The 17853-nt window shown below is 44.4% G+C and overlaps 1 protein-coding gene across 3 annotated transcripts in view; it reads right to left on the bottom strand.

The window, feature by feature from the left end:
• Klhl12 (kelch like family member 12) overlaps positions 1 to 16946 on the bottom strand; it is a 36418-nt gene extending 19472 nt beyond the window's left edge. Inside the window, exons 1-5 of one of the 3 annotated variants that reach the window (XM_048357224.1) lie at positions 16171 to 16946; positions 14617 to 14703; positions 13833 to 14056; positions 7208 to 7361; positions 3131 to 3348 (exon numbers count right to left, since the gene is read on the bottom strand). In XM_048357224.1, coding sequence (XP_048213181.1) covers positions 3131 to 3348; positions 7208 to 7361; positions 13833 to 14027 — 567 coding nt within the window. In that variant the 5' untranslated portion in view covers positions 14028 to 14056; positions 14617 to 14703; positions 16171 to 16946. Of the gene's footprint in view, positions 1 to 3130; positions 3349 to 7207; positions 7362 to 13832; positions 14057 to 14616; positions 14704 to 16117 lie in introns of all 3 variants that reach the window. The other 2 variants (XM_048357223.1, XM_048357222.1) reach the window with 2 other exon arrangements.
• Positions 16947 to 17853: the final 907 nt, after the last annotated feature.

The raw sequence follows: 17853 nt of genomic DNA, 5'->3' as shown, positions 1-17853 counted from the left end.
GTCAGGCCCCACCACGTGAACCCCATTTTAGAATCGAACCCTGAGCCAATCAGATTTGTACCTGTGTTCTAATCTCGCTTGCACAGCTGATTGTTGTAACCTTGTTCTTTGCCTTTATAAGCCCTGTGTAATCACAGCTCTGGGCTTCCTCCAAACCTCCGCTGTGTCGGTGGGTAGGACGAGGCCCGAGTTGGCAGCTCGTTAAATAAAGTCTTGCCTTGCTTTTGCATTTCGGAGTGTCTGAATCTCGGTGGTCTTCTTGGGGGTGGTCTTGCGACTTGGCACAACATTTAATGAGGTGCCAGACTTTGAAGTCAGGCCCCACCACGTGAACCCCATTTTAGAATCGAACCCTGAGCCAATCAGATTTGTACCTGTGTTCTAATCTTGCTTGCCCAGCTGATTGTTGTAACCTTGTTCTTTGCCTTTATAAGCCCTGTGTAATCACAGCTCTGGGCTTCCTCCTAACCTCCGCTGTGTCAGTGGGTAGGACGAGGCCCGAGTTGGCAGCTCGTTAAATAAAGCCTTGCCTTGCTTTTGCATTTCAGAGTGTCTGAATCTCGGTGGTCTTCTTGGGGGTGGTCTTGCGACTTGGCACAACAAGACCATCAATCAAATTTTGACTCTCCCCTTTAAATCTTGTGTCTAAATTGAGGCACACCAGGCTGGGAGTAAGTGCAGTAAGAGTGCTTGTTAATATGTATAAATCACCAAATCTGATTAGCACCACAAAAAAAGGTAGGTAAACAAATGAAGTACAGGGCCTGGGAATGTGGCTTAGTGACAGAGTGCTTGCCTAGCATACATGAAGGCCTGGGTTTGATTCCTCAGTACGACATTAGAAAGGTGCCAGTTACTTGTGAAAATCAACTTATTTAAATTAATTTTATTACAATAAAAAGGGGAAAAAATAAAAATGACAACAAAAATCCTCAAGCATGTCTAAAAAGTCAAATTTCTTCTGTGGGAAATAAAACTCAACAGATACATTGTTATCTTATCACCGGCTTTGCTCCCCACTTTTCTAAAACCTACTAACTAAAGAATTAGGTCACTAGAGATTAAAGCTACAGGCTCCAACGACACCTATTAATCCTATATTGTATTTCTCACTCCAAATCTCAGCCTAACTATAAACTTATGTGCAACTGTAATATGGAGGTCAGGTCTGGCCAGCGCCATCACTGGCTGTTGAGGGGTGTCAGACTGACTCCATCTCAGATTAAAGAGAGCAGAAGCCGACTCCATCTTCACTAAGATCTCCCCCACCCTATCCAGGAAGTTCCCCTTCTCTGTGATAAGATTGTGTAAACTGCTGGACCGCCTGAGTAGTGGAAAGCTCAAGGTTAAACCTGTGCTCTCCCATGAGTAGGTGTATTCACCTGCATCATGTGAGTCCCATCAAATCCGTGCGCCAAGTCTCACTAGAATGATAGGTTGGTTCAAACAGTTGCTATGAGGCAGATTGTAACTCCACTGGCCACCTGCATGTGACCTGGCATGCTCTGTAAGTGTTGTAACCTCATTGGCCACCTGCGTGTGGCAGGCTTGACGGTGTGGTGTTTGCCTTTATAACCCAAGCCTGAGCATGGCCTGGGGCGCGCGGTCCCATCTCCCCACAGTCTGGGCTGCAGCCCTGGCTGGCCAGCCTGCTTTTTACAGTTGCGGTTCCAGCTCCCGAGTCTGGGCTGTAACCCTGGCCACAGTCAGTGTATTTTTTACTTCCCCAATAAATCCATCTTTTTACTTGAGACTGTCTCTGAGTGGTGGACTCTTGGAGGGATGGGGGATCCCCCCCACCCTCGGACCCCATTACATTGTGGTCCCCTCCCCTGGGGGGACCCCATTACACAACAAAATCAATTCAACTCCTGTATCTGATTTAGGATTAGGATTGAGATTTGTTTGGTTTGTTTTTTTTTTGCCAGTCCTGGGGCTTGAACTTGGGGCCTGAGCACTGTCCCTGGCTTCTTTTTGCTCAAGGCTAGCACTCTGCCACTGGAGCCACAGCGCCACTTCCGGCTTTTTCTATATATGTGGTGCTGAGGAATCGAACCCAGGGCTTCATGAATATGAGACGAACACTTTACCACTAGGCCATATTCCCAGGCCCCCCCCCCACTTTTTTTTGGTCAGGTGTAGGGCTTGAACTCAGGGCCTGGGCACTGTCCCTGAGCTCTTTTGCTCAAGGCTAGCACTCTACCACTTTGAGCCAGAGCATCACTTCCAGGACTGAGATTTTTCTGGCCTTCTTTCCTGAGCTAGATGAGCTGCTACCCAGCTCACATGTCCCTCCTCACTTCCTCTGCCCTCCCCTGCTCTGCATGGCAGTTACAATCGGCCACCCGCTCACGAAGGGCCTTACCACCAAACTTTTGCTCCTCCTTTGGGCAAAAGTTAATTCTCCTTTCTTCTATATAGTCTTACTTTAGAGAGCTCATTTTACTCTGTTGGGTGAAAATGTATGTCCCTTCGAATTTCTGCTCATTCCATACTCTCACGGAGATTCCTAAGCACTGGGGATCATGTATTTAGCGGAGGAAAGCAACATAGTGTAAGAATAATGCAGCCCCGTTGGACATGACCATGAAGCCTTGAGAGAAAGAGTCTCTGCCCTGTCAAGTTCACCAGCTGTGAAGAATGCATTAAGACACAGGTGTAGTGGCTCATGCCTATAATCTTAGCTACTCAGGAGGCTGACATCTAAGGACTATGGTTCAAAGCCAGACCAGGTAGATAAGTCCATGAGACTCTTATCTCCAATTAACTACCAAATCTGGAAATGGCACTGTGGCTCCAAGTGGTAAAGTGCTAGCCTTGAGCTTAAAAAAAACCTCAGGGATGGGCTGGGAATGTGGCCTAGTGGTAAAGTGCTTGCCTCGCATACATGAAGCCTTGGGTTTGATTCCTCAGCACCACATATACAGAAAAAGGCCGGAAGTGGCGCTGTGGCTCAAAAGGTAGAGTGCTAGCCTTGAGTAAAAAGAAGCCAGGGACAGTGCTCAGGCCCTGAGTCCCCAGGACTGGCAACAAAAACAAAAGAAATAAAACAAACAAACATCTCAGGGACACACACTGCCCCAGGACTGGCACAAAAAAAGAAAGCTTTAAGAGCCAGCCAGATGCATACCTGAATTTCATCACACTTGATCAGCTTTTCCACTTCCCCTTGACTCAAAAGAATGAACTCTTCATGCTGAACTACTTCCGGAAAATGCTTCTGGCTAAAAACCTCCGCTGCTTGCATCAGGTCAACGCAGTTATGAGTTTCAGCAAAGTCTCTGATGCCCAGGCAATTAGAGGGGTCCAACTGACTCTCGAGGAACTCACAGCATGCCTGCTTCACACCTACAACAAACACAGGCAGTGAGCATACTTCATGACACCTGGTGGGCTGGGAGGTGGCCTCAGATTCTTAGATTTCAGCATCTTCTCTACATGCTATTGCTCAACACCTACACAGACTACAGGTTTATGCAAAAGAAGTTCAAATGTTTGTTATGTGTTGTATTACCTTCAGAGGGCCTTTATGCCTGTCTCTGCCTAGTCTTTTTTTTTTCTTTGATGATCCTGGGGCGCTGTCCCTAAGCCTCTTTATGCTCAAGCCTAGTGCGCTACCACTCGAGCCACAGCACCACCTCTGGCTTTTCCAGAATAGTGTACTGGAGATAACAGCCTCACAGACTTTCCTGCCCAGACTGGCTTCAAACTTCGATCTTCAGATCTCAGCCTCCGGAGTAGATGGATTACAGGTGTAAGACACTGGTGCCCAGCTTTCCCTACCTAATCTTTAGAAAGTATAGCAAGATTACTTCCAGAAACATTCCTACAATTAAACAAAAACTGTAAAACTTTGGGGGCCAATCTGTAAAAGAAAAAGGTATCTGTTCTGTATTCCACATCAAAAAAAAAATTTTTTTTTGCTAGTCCTGGGGCTTGAACTCAGGGCCTGGGCACTGTCCCTGGCTTCTTTTTTGCTCAAGGCTAGCACTCTACCACTTGACCCACAGCACCACTTCTGACTTTTTCTATATATGTGGTGCTGAGGAATCAAACCCAGGGCTGCATGTATACAAGGCAAGCACTCTACCACTAGGTCATATTCCCAACCTGCATATCAAATCTTAGTAAAAGACACATGAAGGACAAACAAAAAGCATTTTTAAAAAATTCCTGTACTTGGGGCTGGGGATATGGCCTAGTGGCAAGAGTGCCTGCCTCGTATACATGAGGCCCTGGGTTCGATTCCCCAGCACCACATATACAGATAACGGCCAGAAGTGGCGCTGTGGCTCAAGTGGCAGAGTGCTAGCCTTGAGCAAAAAGAAGCCAGGGACAGTGCTCAGGCCCTGAGTCCAAGCCCCAGGACTGGCCAAAAAATAAAATAAAATAAAATAAAATAAAAAATTCCTGTACTTGTCTAACAGAATAGGAGCTGGGAATGCAGTGGAGTGGTAAAGCATTGTCTGACATCTTAGCATTCAGAAAATGCTGTGTTCTATCCTAGCAATACACACGTGCACACATGACCTAGAGTACAAACTTAATTTTATAGCTGAGTACCAATGTAAATGTTTCACACTATTTTTCCATCTCTTAAAATGGAAACGGCATCAAGTACCAGAGGCTTATGCCTATAGCCCTAGCTACTGAGGAGGCTGAGATCTGAGGATCATGGTTGGAAGCTGGCTCTGAGCAGGGAAGTTCATGAAACTCTTACCACCGATTAACCAGAAAAAAGCTGTAAGTGGAGCTTTGGCTCAAGTGGTATAACACCAACTTGAACAAAGAGGCTAAGTGACAGTGCCCAGGCACTGAGTTTAAGGCCCAGTTCTGACACAAAATAAAATTAAAAAATAATAAAATTTGAAAAGGTTTCAATTGTGTGCACAGAAAAAGATGAAAACATAAGTGGATACTAAAAATAAGATTGTTGAACATGGTAAATACGATGTGCATGCCTATAATCTCAGCAAACAGAGGTTGAGGAGGAATCACAAGTTTGAAGCTAGCCTGAGCTATACAGTAAGATCCTATCTCCAGAAGAAAAAAAGAAAGAGACGGGGGGTTGGAGGGAGGACATATTAGAAATTAAGAGATTAAATCGTTTCATGAAATTTGGTATTTTCATTTTTGGACATTAATTTAGATATTTATTTATTTTGCTTAGGTTATTTATTATTATTATTTTATCAGTTGTAGGACTTGAAGTCAGGGAGTGGGTGCTATCCCTGAGCTCTTTTGCTCAAGGCTGACACTCTACCACTTTGAGCCACAGTGCCACTTCTGGTTTGTGAGTAGTTAATTGGAGATAAGAGGCTCTTGGGGATTTTTCTGCCTAGGCTGGCTCTGAACCACATCCTCAGATCTCAGATCTCAGCCTTCAGAGTAGCTTAGGATTATAGGCATGAGCCACCACCTGCTTTTACTTAGGTTATTATTATTATTATTTATTTATTTTTTTTGGCCAGTCCTGGGCCGTGAGCTCAGGGCCTGAGCACTGTCCCTGGCTTCTTTTTTGCTCAAGGCTAGCACTCTGCCACTTGAGCCACAGCGCCACTTCTGGCCATTTTCTGTATATGTGGTGCTGGGGAATCGAACCCAGGGCCTCATGTATATGAGGCAAGCACTCTTGCCAATAGGCCATATTCCCAGCCCCCTTAGGTTATTTTTGAAACAGGGTCTGGCTAAGTATCCCAGACTGGCTAAGATCTTCCTCTGTATCTCAAACTAAGCTTGATCTCATACTCCTCCTGCCTCCATTTGGTTAAATTTTAATTTTTTCTTTGTTTTGTTTTTTCCCAGTCCTATGGCTTGAACTCAGGGCCTGAACACTGTCCCAAGCTTCTTTTTGCTCAAGGCTAGCTCTCTACTACTTGAGCCACAGCACCACTTCTGGCTTTTTCTATATAAGTGGTACTGAGGAATCGCGCCCATGGCTTCATGTATACAAGGCGAGCACTTTACCACTAGGTCATATTCCTAGCCCCTGAATTTTAATTCTTAGTAGATATTTTACATGTTTAAAAATATAAAGAAACAGGCTGGTCACAGTAGCTCACTTCCATAATCCCAGTCACTTGGGAGGTAGAAGATCTGAAGGATCACATTTGAGGCCATCTTAGGCAAAATGTTATCAAGGCCTCATCTCAACAAAACAAGTGGATGTTATGGTACATGTCTGTCAACTCAGCTACATGGGAGAGTATAAAGTAGGAAAATCATAGTCCAGGAGGGCCAGGGTAATAGAAGTCCTACCTGAAGAACAATTAAAATAAAAAAGGGCTGGTGGTATGGCTCAAGTTATAGAATGCCTATGGAGGAAACATCAAGTCCTGAGTTCAAACTCCAGTTTAAAAAGGATATAACTCTAAATACAGAAAAATGTTTACTAGATTTTTTTTCTTTTTGTACTGATACTGGGGCTTGAACTCAGGGCCCCTGCTTTCACTTGTCTCTTTCCACTCTATCACCTGAACTGTACCTCCACTTCTAGTTTTTGCTGGTTGGTTGGCTACAAGAGTCTCACAGAATTTCTGCCCAGCACTGACTTCAAACCTCAATCCTCAGATCTCAGCCTCCTCCTAAGTAGCTAGGATTATTGGTGTGAGCTATTAGTGCTTGACCTACTAGAACTATTTTACCTTTGAAAAAATGAAAAGTCACTTTAGCTTCCTGCTTATCAGGAAAATAAACAGATAACAGTATAAGATAAACAGATAAACAGATAAACAGTATCCATACAGGCAATAAATACTATTAATTCCATAGATTTTCATTCAGGGGCTGGGGTTGTGGCTTAGTGGTTCAGTACTTGCCTAGCATGCATAAAGCCCTGGGTTCCTCAGTACCACATAAACAGAAAAAGCCAGAAGTGGTGCTGTGGTTCAAATGGTAGAGTGCTAGCTTGAGCAAAAGAAGCCCAAGGAGAGTGCCCAGACCCTGAGTTCAGGCCCCAGAACTGGCAACAAACAAACAAACAAAACCCACAAAAGCCAAAAGATTTCCTTTCAGGAGTACTATATACATATATGTAAGAAGATGCATGTATCTTCCACTCGACTTCTTTAAAAAGTAGAGGGAGAAGTTCCTCTGATTTGTTATTGACATGTGAGGACATGTAGTCTGGTTTCTGTTAAGTCTCATGATTAACATTACAACAGTTTACCACACCTGGTAGAATAACAGCAACTTCTCATGTGCGCACCTTTTAGCTGAAGCAGACAAGCTGCAGGGAGCAGCTCCTGTACATTCTCCACTGTCACATGAACTGTTTCTGTATATACAAAGTCCAACAGGATTTCCATGGTAGAGGCCGTTAAGCCTTGGATATCAACATAAGGCTTCCCCTTCTCTGAAAGCTGAAAGTTCACAGGTATAAAAAAGCACTGGTTATAGTTTCACAAGATAAAGGCAGAATCTTGAATCCAAGAGGTTAAGGGATATAGTAGTAATTAAATTACAAACATTTAAAAATTACCTATTTCATTTGATTTGTACAAAGCAAATATAGCGTACCTTTTATATATGTTATAATACTGAGACTTGAACTCGGGGCCTGTGTGCCATCCTTAAGCTTTTTCGTTCTAGGCTGGTGCTCTACCATTTGACCTACTGCTCTACTTCCAGATTTTTTTCTAGTCAACTAGAGATAAGAGTCTAATGTATTTTCTTACCTAGGCTGGTTTTGAACTATAATCCTCAGGTCTCAGCCTCCTGAATAGCTAGGATTACAGGCGTGATCTACTAGCACCCAACTGTATTTGTAGCTTTTCAAATGGAGAAGGCAGCTGTCCATAGCCCCAGCAATAGAGGTAAAAATAACACTTTTACTGATGAATAATTTAAACTTCAAATCCATATTTTAAAAAACATAAATGTATTACAGAATACAAAAAGTTCTAGAAACAAAGTGTCCATGAGCTTTTAAGACAAAATACAGGGCTGGGAATGTGGCCTAGTGGTAGACTGCTTGCCCCACATACAAGAAGCCCTGGGTTTGATTCCTCAGTACCACATATATGAAAAAAGCCAGAAGTGGCGCTGTGGCTCAAGTGGTAGAGTGCTAGCCTTGAGCAAAAGAAGCTCAGGGACAGTGCTCAGGCCCTGAGTTCAATCCCAGGACTGACAAAATACAAATTCTCAATGATATTCCATGCTTGCATAACACTGGGGACACAGCTCCACATCCTCCAGGACTATCAAGGTCTTGTCATTCACTCCTAGACTACATTTGGTAGCAGAGAAAGGAACATGCACACCACTGTAAGGGACTCTCTTCTAAAACAATCAGAATATACCTGAGCTACTTGACAGGTTTTTCAAAACATTAGGTTGCTAGGGACATAGCTGTAGCTGCATTCTTTTTTCAATGATGGGACTTGAACTCAGGGCTTGTGAACTTTTTTGTTCAAGGCCAGTACCCTACCACTTTGAACCACGGCTCTATTTCCAAGATTTTTGGTAGTTAACTAGAGATAAGCTTCTCATGTACTTTCCTTCCCAGGCTGACTCTGAACCCTTGGTCACCAGATCTCAGCCTCCTGAGTAGTGAGAGAATTATAGTGCACAGCTCATCAAATAGTTTTTCTTTCTTCCTTTGCTTGTTTCTTTCTTTCTTTGTGTGTCAGTCGTGGGGCTTGAACTCTAGGCTTGGGTGCTGTCCCTACAGGTGTGAGCCACCAGTGCCCAGCTGGTTCGGCAAGAAAAAAAAGGGTGAAAAAGGGCTGGGAATATGGCCTAGTGGTAGAGTGCTTGCCTCATATACATGATGAAGCCCTGGGTTCAATTCCTCAGCACCACATATATAGAAAAAGTCAGAAGTGGTGCTGTGGCTCAAGTGGTAGAATGCTAGCCTTGAGCACAAAGAAGCCAGGGACAGTGCTCAGGCCCTGAGTTCAGGCCCCAGGACTGGAAAAAAAAAGGGGGGGTATGTGTGAAAAAGCACAGGAGTGGAAAGCAGTGGACATTGATGAAAGTGAATTACACAGTTCGTGGGTGGAAATGGGGAGGGAGGGAATAGGAGAGAATGAGGGAACAGATGACACTATATAAAAGGAAATGTACTTATTACCCAACGCATGTCAATGTAACCCTTCTGTATATCACCTCTATAATAACAATAGAGCAAATTGGGAAAAAAAGAGTGAAATAATTGCCAATAAAAGAAAAAGAAGGGGGCTGGGGATATGGCCTAGTGGCAAGAGTGCTTGCCTCGTATACATGAGGCCCTGGGTTCAATTCCCCAGCACCACATATACAGAAAATGGTCAGAAGTGGTGCTGTGGCTCAAGTGGCAGAGTGCTAGCCTTGAGCAAAAAGAAGCCAGGGACAGTGCTCAGGCCCTGAGTCCAAGGCCCAGGACTGGCCAAAAAAAAAAAGAAAAAGAATTCTTGTACAAAAACTCTACACTAATTTCTGAACGGGGAAAAATAAAACAGTGCAGACAGACAAATTTTCTTGCTCATACTGACATGACAAAAGCTAGGATGCACAATTAAGTCATTAGCAACCAGCAGTCCTGGCCCATGTCATGCCTGGAAGCTGCTGGGTAACACTTTCCTTAGTTAAGCACGACTGCTGCCTGTGCTCTCAGGAAGATTAGAGATCTGTATGTTATTTTATACAGATGATTTTTAAATGAGCTTGGATTAGCTACCTTGACCTGGCAGATTTCTAAGCTATTTCTACCAGCTACGTGACAGCCCTGCTCACAGTGTTATAAATTATACTGTAGAATGTAAAACCTATGAGACTTAGGAGGCACAGGGTTTTAAAAAAAGGTGGGGGGGGGGGCTTTACAGACAGTAAATGCAGGATTATATTCTACCCCTACCACTGACAAGTTCTGGGACTATGGTCAAGTCATTTAATGAGACTTTGCTCCTACTTTCTTTTTTGCTTTTGGTGGCCATATGGCTTGAACTCGGGACCTGAGCTTTTTCCACTTAAGGCCAGCGTTCTACCACAGCACCACTTCTGGTGGTTAATGGGAGAATGAGTCTCACAGATTTTCCTGCCTATGTTGGCTTTGAACTACAATCCTCTTAGCCTCCTAAGTAGTTAGAATTACAGGTGTGAGCCATCAGTGGCCAGCTTTCCCTCATTTATAAAATGAGCTAATCAGATATATGTGAATAACACAAAGCACAGTCATTTGCCCAGAAAGTAGTTATTATCATACTACCTCTCAGATTCAGCTCTAGCAATATTATTCTCACTAAGGTGAAGGGGACTAACTAAAGAAAATACTAGCTGGGCACCAGTGGCTCACACCTGTTATCCTAGCTACTCAGGAGGCTGAGAGCCGAGACTCATGGTTTGAAGCCAGCCTGGGCAAGAAATTCTGTGAAACTCTTACCTCCAATCACCAGAAAACTGGAAGTGGCACTGTGGCTCAAGTGGTAGAACACTGGCCTTGAGCTGAAGAGCTCAGGGACAAGCATCCAGGTCTAGAACTCAAGGCCCATGACTGACCAAAAAAATACTATGGTTAGACTTTTTTGAAGTTATGGCAGGGCATAATGGTTCATGCCTATAATCCCAGATACTTGGGAGGGGAAAAAAATTTGTGAGGATGGCAGCTAAAAGCCAGCCTAGGCAAAAAGTTTGCAAGATACCAGCAAATAATTTGGGTGTGATGTGTACTTATAATCTCAGTTTCCTGGGAGGCAAGTGTAAGAGGGTCCCAGTACAAAGCTAGCAGGGGAAAACAAAAGACATTATCTAAAAGAAAATTAAGGCTACAGTAGCTCAGTGCCCCAGACCAAAAGTCTTTATTTTTTTGGTGGTTCTGATTTTGATTTTGAATTCAGAGCCTCCATGATTCTTAGGCAGCCGGTCAACTAAGTTATAATGCCAGTCCTTTTTTTTTAATACTGGTTGTTCTATTTTATTTTGTGCTGATACTAGGGCTTGGACTCAGGCATGGGTGCTGTCCCTTAGCCTTTTTGTTCAAAACTGGCATTCACCCTCTTGAGGCAAGCTCCATCCCAGCTTTTCGGTGGTTAATGAGTTTCACCAACTTTTCTGCCCAGGCTGGCTTTGAAGCATGCACCTCACATTTCGGCCTCTTGAGTAGCTAGGATTACAGGTGAAGTCCCTGATTTTTTTTTTTTTTTTTTGCTGGACTAGTGTTTGTTGTACTACTTGATCCACAACTCCACTTCTGGCATTTTTTCTTTGGTAGTTAACTGGAGATGAGTCTGATAGACTTTCCTGTCAAGACTGGCTTCAAACTATGATCTTCAGATCTCAGCCTCCTGAGTAGCTAGGATTATAGGCATGAGTCAATAGTGCCTGGCTACGTTGAATTTTTTTTTTTTGTGGGTCATGGGGCTTGAACTCAGGGCCTGGGTGCTGTCCCTGAACTCTTTTGCTCAAGGCTGACACTCTACCACTTTGAGCCACAGTGCTCCGGTTTGTGAGTAGTTAATTGGAGATAAGAGTGTCATGAGGACTTTTCTACTCAGGGTGGCCTCCAACCATGATCTTCAGATCTCAGCCTCCTGACATTATTTTTGAGGTAGGAACTTCCTGCTTACCTGGACAGGAGCCTGGACCATACTGCTACTTTTCACTTCCTACCATAACTAGAATGACAAGTGAGCACCACCATGCTGTTTCTTCAATTGAGATAGGAGTCTCAAATAATTTTCTACTAGGCTGGCCTGGAATGTAGACTCTCCTGATCTCAGTTAGTATGACAGTGTATGTCATTGTCCCCAGCTATTAGATGAGAGGATTTCTCTTGAACTTTATTGCTTGAGCCGGCTTCAAACCATGTTCCTCTCAATCTAAATCTCTCAAGTAGCTTCTATTAGAGGCGTGAGCCTCTGGCACCAGACTAGTACTATTCCTTAATTCTTCATGAGCAGTGCCTTTTCTCTTGGCAAGCCTATTTTTTTCCGAATTTCCTTTGTTAACTATGTATATTGCTAAACCAGCATCTTTTCTCTATGTTATATCCTGTGTACCTGCACAGGCATTCATTAAATCTTCTTGAACCCATTTGGAATTACCCTGAAATCTGCATTGCTGTAATGAAGACTGATTTTCTTCATAATTGTAAAGAGTTATTATAGACAGTCTGACTCTTACTCTTTGTTTTTGCCAGTCCAGGGGTTGAACTCAAGGCCCAGGTATTATCCCTGAGTTTCTTTTGCTCAAGGACAGCGCTCCACCACTTGAGTCATAGCGCTACTTCTGGCTTTTTCTGTTTATGCGGTAGCTTACTGGGCAAGGCACATTCCTAGCCCCCAGAGCTTGTTTATTTAACACACATACACACTATGCATGATAACAGGGCTCTACCAGGTAGAGTGCTAGCCTTGAGCAAAAAGAAGCCAAGGACAGTGCTCAGGCCCTGAGTCCATGCCCCAGGACTGGCAACAAAAACAAAACAAATAAACAACAAAAAAAGAACAGTACAAGAGGCATGGCTCAAGTGGTAGGACTCCATCTGTGAACAAAAAAGTTGAGAAAGAGCACTGGTTCTGAGTTCAATCCTTGGTAAAAAAAAATCACTGAAAACATTAAAAATGTGATTTAAAAAAAAACTAACAAACAAACAAAAAACCAACAAACACCAGGAGTAGAAACACATTTTGGGGAATAAGCAAAGGGGGTCATAGGGATGGAGGAAGAGTGAGTAAATGTTGTGATTATATTCAATGTCTATTACGTAAAAAAATGAACTAAGTAACTTGAGTGTAGAGACAGGATGAGGGGAAATGAGAATGAAGGAAAGGAGTGACACTGATCCAGAGGCACTGTACGCGTAACTTGACTTATGGAACTGTAACCCCTTCGTACAAGTACCCCATCATAACAATTAAAATTATAAAATTTTAGCCAGGAGCTGATGGCTCACCTGTAACCCTAGCTACTCAGGAGGCTGACATCTAAGGATTGAGGTTCGAAGCCAGTCTAGGCAGGATAGTCTATGAGACTCTTCTCTCAAATAAACTCAGAAAAAAGCTGCAAATGGTGCTGTGGCTCAAGTGGTAGATTGCTAGCCCTGAGCAAAAAGAGGCTCAGGTCAGGGAGCCCAGGCCCTGAGTTCAAGCCCCAGGACAAGCAAAAACAAAAATAAAAATTCACTAACTCGGCCGGACTCAGAGGCTCACTCCTGTAATGCAAGTTATTCGGAAGGCAAAGATCAGGAAGATCAAAGTTCAAGTCAGCTGTAAAGTTCTTGAGATCCTATCTCTACCAGTAAACCATGCATAGGGGTTTGTATCTGTGATGACAGCAACATGGAGATTCATAGATAGGTTAATCAAGGTCTAAGGGCAGCTCGAAGCAAAAACTTGAAATCCTACCTCAGTAACAGAGAAACTAAAGAGAAAGAAAAGAGAGAGAAGGATATGGCTCAAGTGGTAGAGAACCTGCCTAGCAAGCCTGGGGCCCTGGTTTCAAACTCTGGTACCACTAAAAAAAAAAAAAAAATACCCATCTCAAACATCTGTTATTTTATTTACAAAAATAAGACAATTACGCTGGGGGCTGGTAGTTTATATCTGTAATCCTAGGAGGTTGAGATCTGAGAATCATTGTTCAAAGCCAGCTCAAGCTGGAAAGTTTATGAGATGCCTATCTCCAATTATCCACCAAAAAGGCAGAAGTGGAACTGTGGCTCAGGTGGTACCAGCCATGAGCCAAAAAGCTAAGGGGCAGCATCCAGATTCAAGCCCAGAACAAGCACAGAGAAAAAGAGAGAGAGAGAGAGAGAGAGAGAGAGAGAGAGAGAGAGAGAGAGAGAGAGAGAGAGAGAGAAAACTTTAACGTTCTATATTTGGTTTTCATTTATGTGGAGATAATGTACCACTTACCTCACTAGTGAACATGGCACAAAAGTAATCGCTACAGGCAGCCAGCACAATCCGATGGGCAGGAAAGTCTTTCTGCTCTACTCTCAAGGTCACATCACAGAGAGTATTACTCTTCCTGAGGGAGTTCATGGAGTTGAGGATGGATTTAGCATGAGTATTTGTCATTATGTCTTTGGGGGCCATAATGCCTCCCATCAAGTAATATTGAGAAAGAACAAAGGATCCTTGGATAAAGCAAGTGAGAGAGAAAAAAATAAAGAACATATTTGAATAAATAGGGAAACTGAACATAAGCTAATTTTACAAATTAAGGAACTAAGAAAAGGCTTCCTCAGACCCATACATCCACAAATAGAGAACACTCCTAGCTCTGGCATCACCACCATGATATAGCCACCAATTCCAAGTAAAAGTCACCTCCTCACTCTCTCAGTTCCTAGAGTACTGCATTCTAGGATTCAACTAAAGAGCAAAGATACTCAAAAAATAAGGTTTTTAAAATTTTGAACATATGAGTTTTTCCTATTAATATTCCCTTAACATAGTAAAACAACTACTTAACAATTGAGATATAACAGGAATATAAACAAAATATCACAGAGAATGTGTATAGGTTTTATGCAAATACTATGTGCACAGTTATATATAAAGGACTTCAGCATCTGCAAATTTGGGTATCCACAGGGTTCCTGAAACCAATTTCCTGTGAGTACCAAGGCACAACTGTAGTTACAATGTTCACTTTTACATGCCAATTAAATGAATTCACTAATAAATTACATACTTGAAAATCAATGTAAGGAGTAGTTTCTGGAGTGTCTACAGACTTTAGTCATTTTTTTTTGTTTTTTTTGTTTTTGCCTCAGGAGTTCTGGAGAAAGAAATTAAGGTGGTTATTAGGACAGTCTTTTCCTTGGAACCCAAAGTTTCCTGAAATGAGCCAAGAAAAAAAAAACAAACAAAGATAGAAATGAAGCCATGGACTTCAAAAGTCCACAACTCACAATCACAGTTTGTTTTTTTTTTGTTTTTGTGTACAGGACTTAAACTCGGGGCCTGGGTACTGTCTCTTAGCTTTGGCCCAAGGCTAGTGCTCTACCACTTGAGTCACATCTTCACTTCCAGCTTTTTGGTGGTTAATTGCAGAAAAATTTTTACAGAATTCCCTGCTCTGGCTAACTCCAAACTCAGCTTCCTGAGTAGCTAGGATTACAGATATGAGCCACAATGGTTGGTATGATCACAATATTTGAATAGGGAAAAACGAGATCCTAAATTCACATCTATTTTTCTTTATAGTTATTAAACATTTTAGACACTTGCTCCAACAACTCTGTAGATCTATCTTACAGAAAAGGGAGCAACTGCGTTTATACCAAATATTTTTCTTAAGTTAACTTAAGTCCACCTTCCTTCCTTTCAACTCTGGAGATGTAAGAAAGGTCCTGAACACAGATACTCTTGATTATGCTGCTCTTTAGCTTTTGCTAAAAGGAACACAGAGTGGTCTGGCTATTTAAGTAACTATTTCATTTCTGTGGGTTTTTTTTTGTTGTTGTTGTTAAAGTGGTTGTTAGCAGCTCACACCTGTAATCCTATCTACTCCAGAGGCTGAAATCTGAGAATCATGGTTCGAAGTCGGCCCAAATAGAAAAGTCTGAGAGACTCGGATCTCCAATTAACTAAAAAAAAAAAAAAAAAGCCAGAAGTGGAGCTGTGACTCAAGTGGTAGAGTGATTGCCTTGAGCAAGAAAGCTCAGGAGCAGTACAAGCCCTGAGTTCAAGCCCCAGGACCGACAAAAAAAAGAGAGGAAGAAGTGGAAAGAAGAAAGTTCGAACAGATGGCCAGCCAGCCTGTGTGCCTGGGCCTGGGCTTCAAGGCTTGTCAAAGCTGACGGCCCGTGGTATACAGTAACTCCTCTTCTTAGGGATCTTTGCCTCACCAAGCATGTTTCTCAGCGAGTCCGTCCCCCTCATCTTTCAGAAATGATCTATCTACAACTACCACCTGGGTGGAGAGGTTCCACCATTGGAGATGCGAAGCGGGGGGGAGGGAGGGAAGAGGGTAGCAGGCTGAGAAAGGCAGAATTCCAGAGAAGGAAACGAGGTCTCCTCCCCAGACACCTCCAAGGCTTACGACTGGCACCGTCAGGTGAGAGGTGGCGGAGGGTGCAGTTCAGAGGGAGTGAGAGAGGAGGCTGAGGAGGGGAGGGCGCTCGAGGCCCGGTGCCCCCAGCCTCCCCGGAGTCTCTGAGAGCGAGAGCCAGGATGGGGAAAGGCCACACCTCAGAGCTGAGTGATAGGACCGACTCACGGCCGTCTCCTCCGCGCAGCTCACCTCCAGTCCCGGCCCGTCCGGCCGCACAGGCCCGTCCCTCGCCGGTGGGATGGGGAAGGGGTGGGGCCCGCGGCCCGCTGGAGGCTCAGGAGGAGCCGGAGCGCCGCAGCAGCCCCGACTCCGAGGCTCCGGAGCCTTTACGGTGATCGCCCGAGTTCTGGTTTCCACGGCCGCGCGACGTGATGACGCAATGCAGCTCCAGGACCGTCCCCAACCCAGCTTTAGGTGTCACGTGGAAGAGAAAGTATCACGTGCTCAGCGAGTAACCCAGGAGCCGGAGAACGCCGGAAAGCGGTGGGTGGGCGGGGCCCGAGCCTGGAGGGGCGGGGCCTGTATAGCTCACCAGCTCTGGGATTGGCCGAGCCTGACTCACAGGGCGGGCCGAGAGGCTTCCCAGGCTGGGCGTGGCGAGCCTCTGACCACCGGGAGCGTCTAGCCGGCCGTGCTTCACCTGCCAGGTGCCTGAAACAACGAGAAAACCCGCGAAGGCCTCCGCCTTACACAGGGGTGCGCGCAAAGGCTGCCCACAGCCGTGGCGAGAACCCTCCGAGCCCGGCTCGGCGGGTCCACAGGCCTCACGTTCTGTGCATCACAATAGGTGATTTTAAATTCCTTCACTCCAAGACACCTAAGTGGAAAGAACTCCGGGGGCTGCAGAAGCTGCAGAAGCTGGCCCCGAGGAAGGAGTTTGCAAAGGATAAGGAAGCCCCAGCAGTGCTTACCTCCACCGTCCTCCTCGACCTGTTCACCTTATCATTTGGTGCTGAGAACTGTTTGGAGATTTTTTTTTTTTTTGGCCAGTCCTGGGGCTTGAACTCAGGGCCTGAGCACTGTCCCTGGCTTCCTTTTGCTCAAGGCTAGCACTCTGCCACCTGAGCCACAGCACCACCTCTGGCCATTTTCTATATATGTGGTGCTGAGGAATTGAATCCAGGGCCTCATGTATATGGGGCAAGCACTCTTGCCACTAGGCCTTATTCCCAGCCCTGTTTGGAGATTTTTGACACTTGATAGCTGGGAAAGGAACAGTGTTCCTTAGCTTAGCTTTGTGACTGTCCAACCTGACTGTAATCGTTATACAGTTTTCCTCTGTGGGCCTTTTTTTTTTTGTGTGTATGTGTGGTGCCTGTCCTCGGGCTTGAACTCAGGGCCTGAGCGCTGAGTTTTGTGCTCAAACCTAATGCTCTACCACTTGATATACAGATCCACTTCTGATTTTGGTGGTTAATTGGAGATAAGAATCTCATAGACTTACCAGCCGGTACTGGCCTCAAACCATGATCCAGATCTCACCTACTGAGTAGCTAGGATTACAGACAGAAGCCACCAGCACCCACTGGGCTTTTGATTTAAGAGTCGTAAAGTTGGGCTGGGAATATGGCCTAGTGGCAAGAGAGCTCACCTCATATACATGACGCCCTAGGTTTGATTTCTCAGCACCACGTATATAGAAAATGGCCAGAGGTGGCACTATGGCTCAAGTGGCAGAGTGCTAGCCTTGAGCAAAAAGAAGCCAGGAACAGTGCCCAGGCCCTGAGTCCAAGCCCCAGGACTGGCAAAAAAAAAAAAAAAAGAGTAGTAAAGTATCACCAAGTGGACACCATTCTAACTTCACATTGCTTTCCCATGTTTCATGTCCTATCTTTCTGATCTAAAATTGCCTCTGAGATTTACATATTGTGA

The sequence above is a fragment of the Perognathus longimembris genome, chromosome 11, assembly GCF_023159225.1.
Source record: "Perognathus longimembris pacificus isolate PPM17 chromosome 11, ASM2315922v1, whole genome shotgun sequence".
NCBI lineage: Eukaryota > Metazoa > Chordata > Mammalia > Rodentia > Heteromyidae > Perognathus > Perognathus longimembris.
This window is presented reverse-complemented; position numbering and strand designations above follow the sequence as displayed.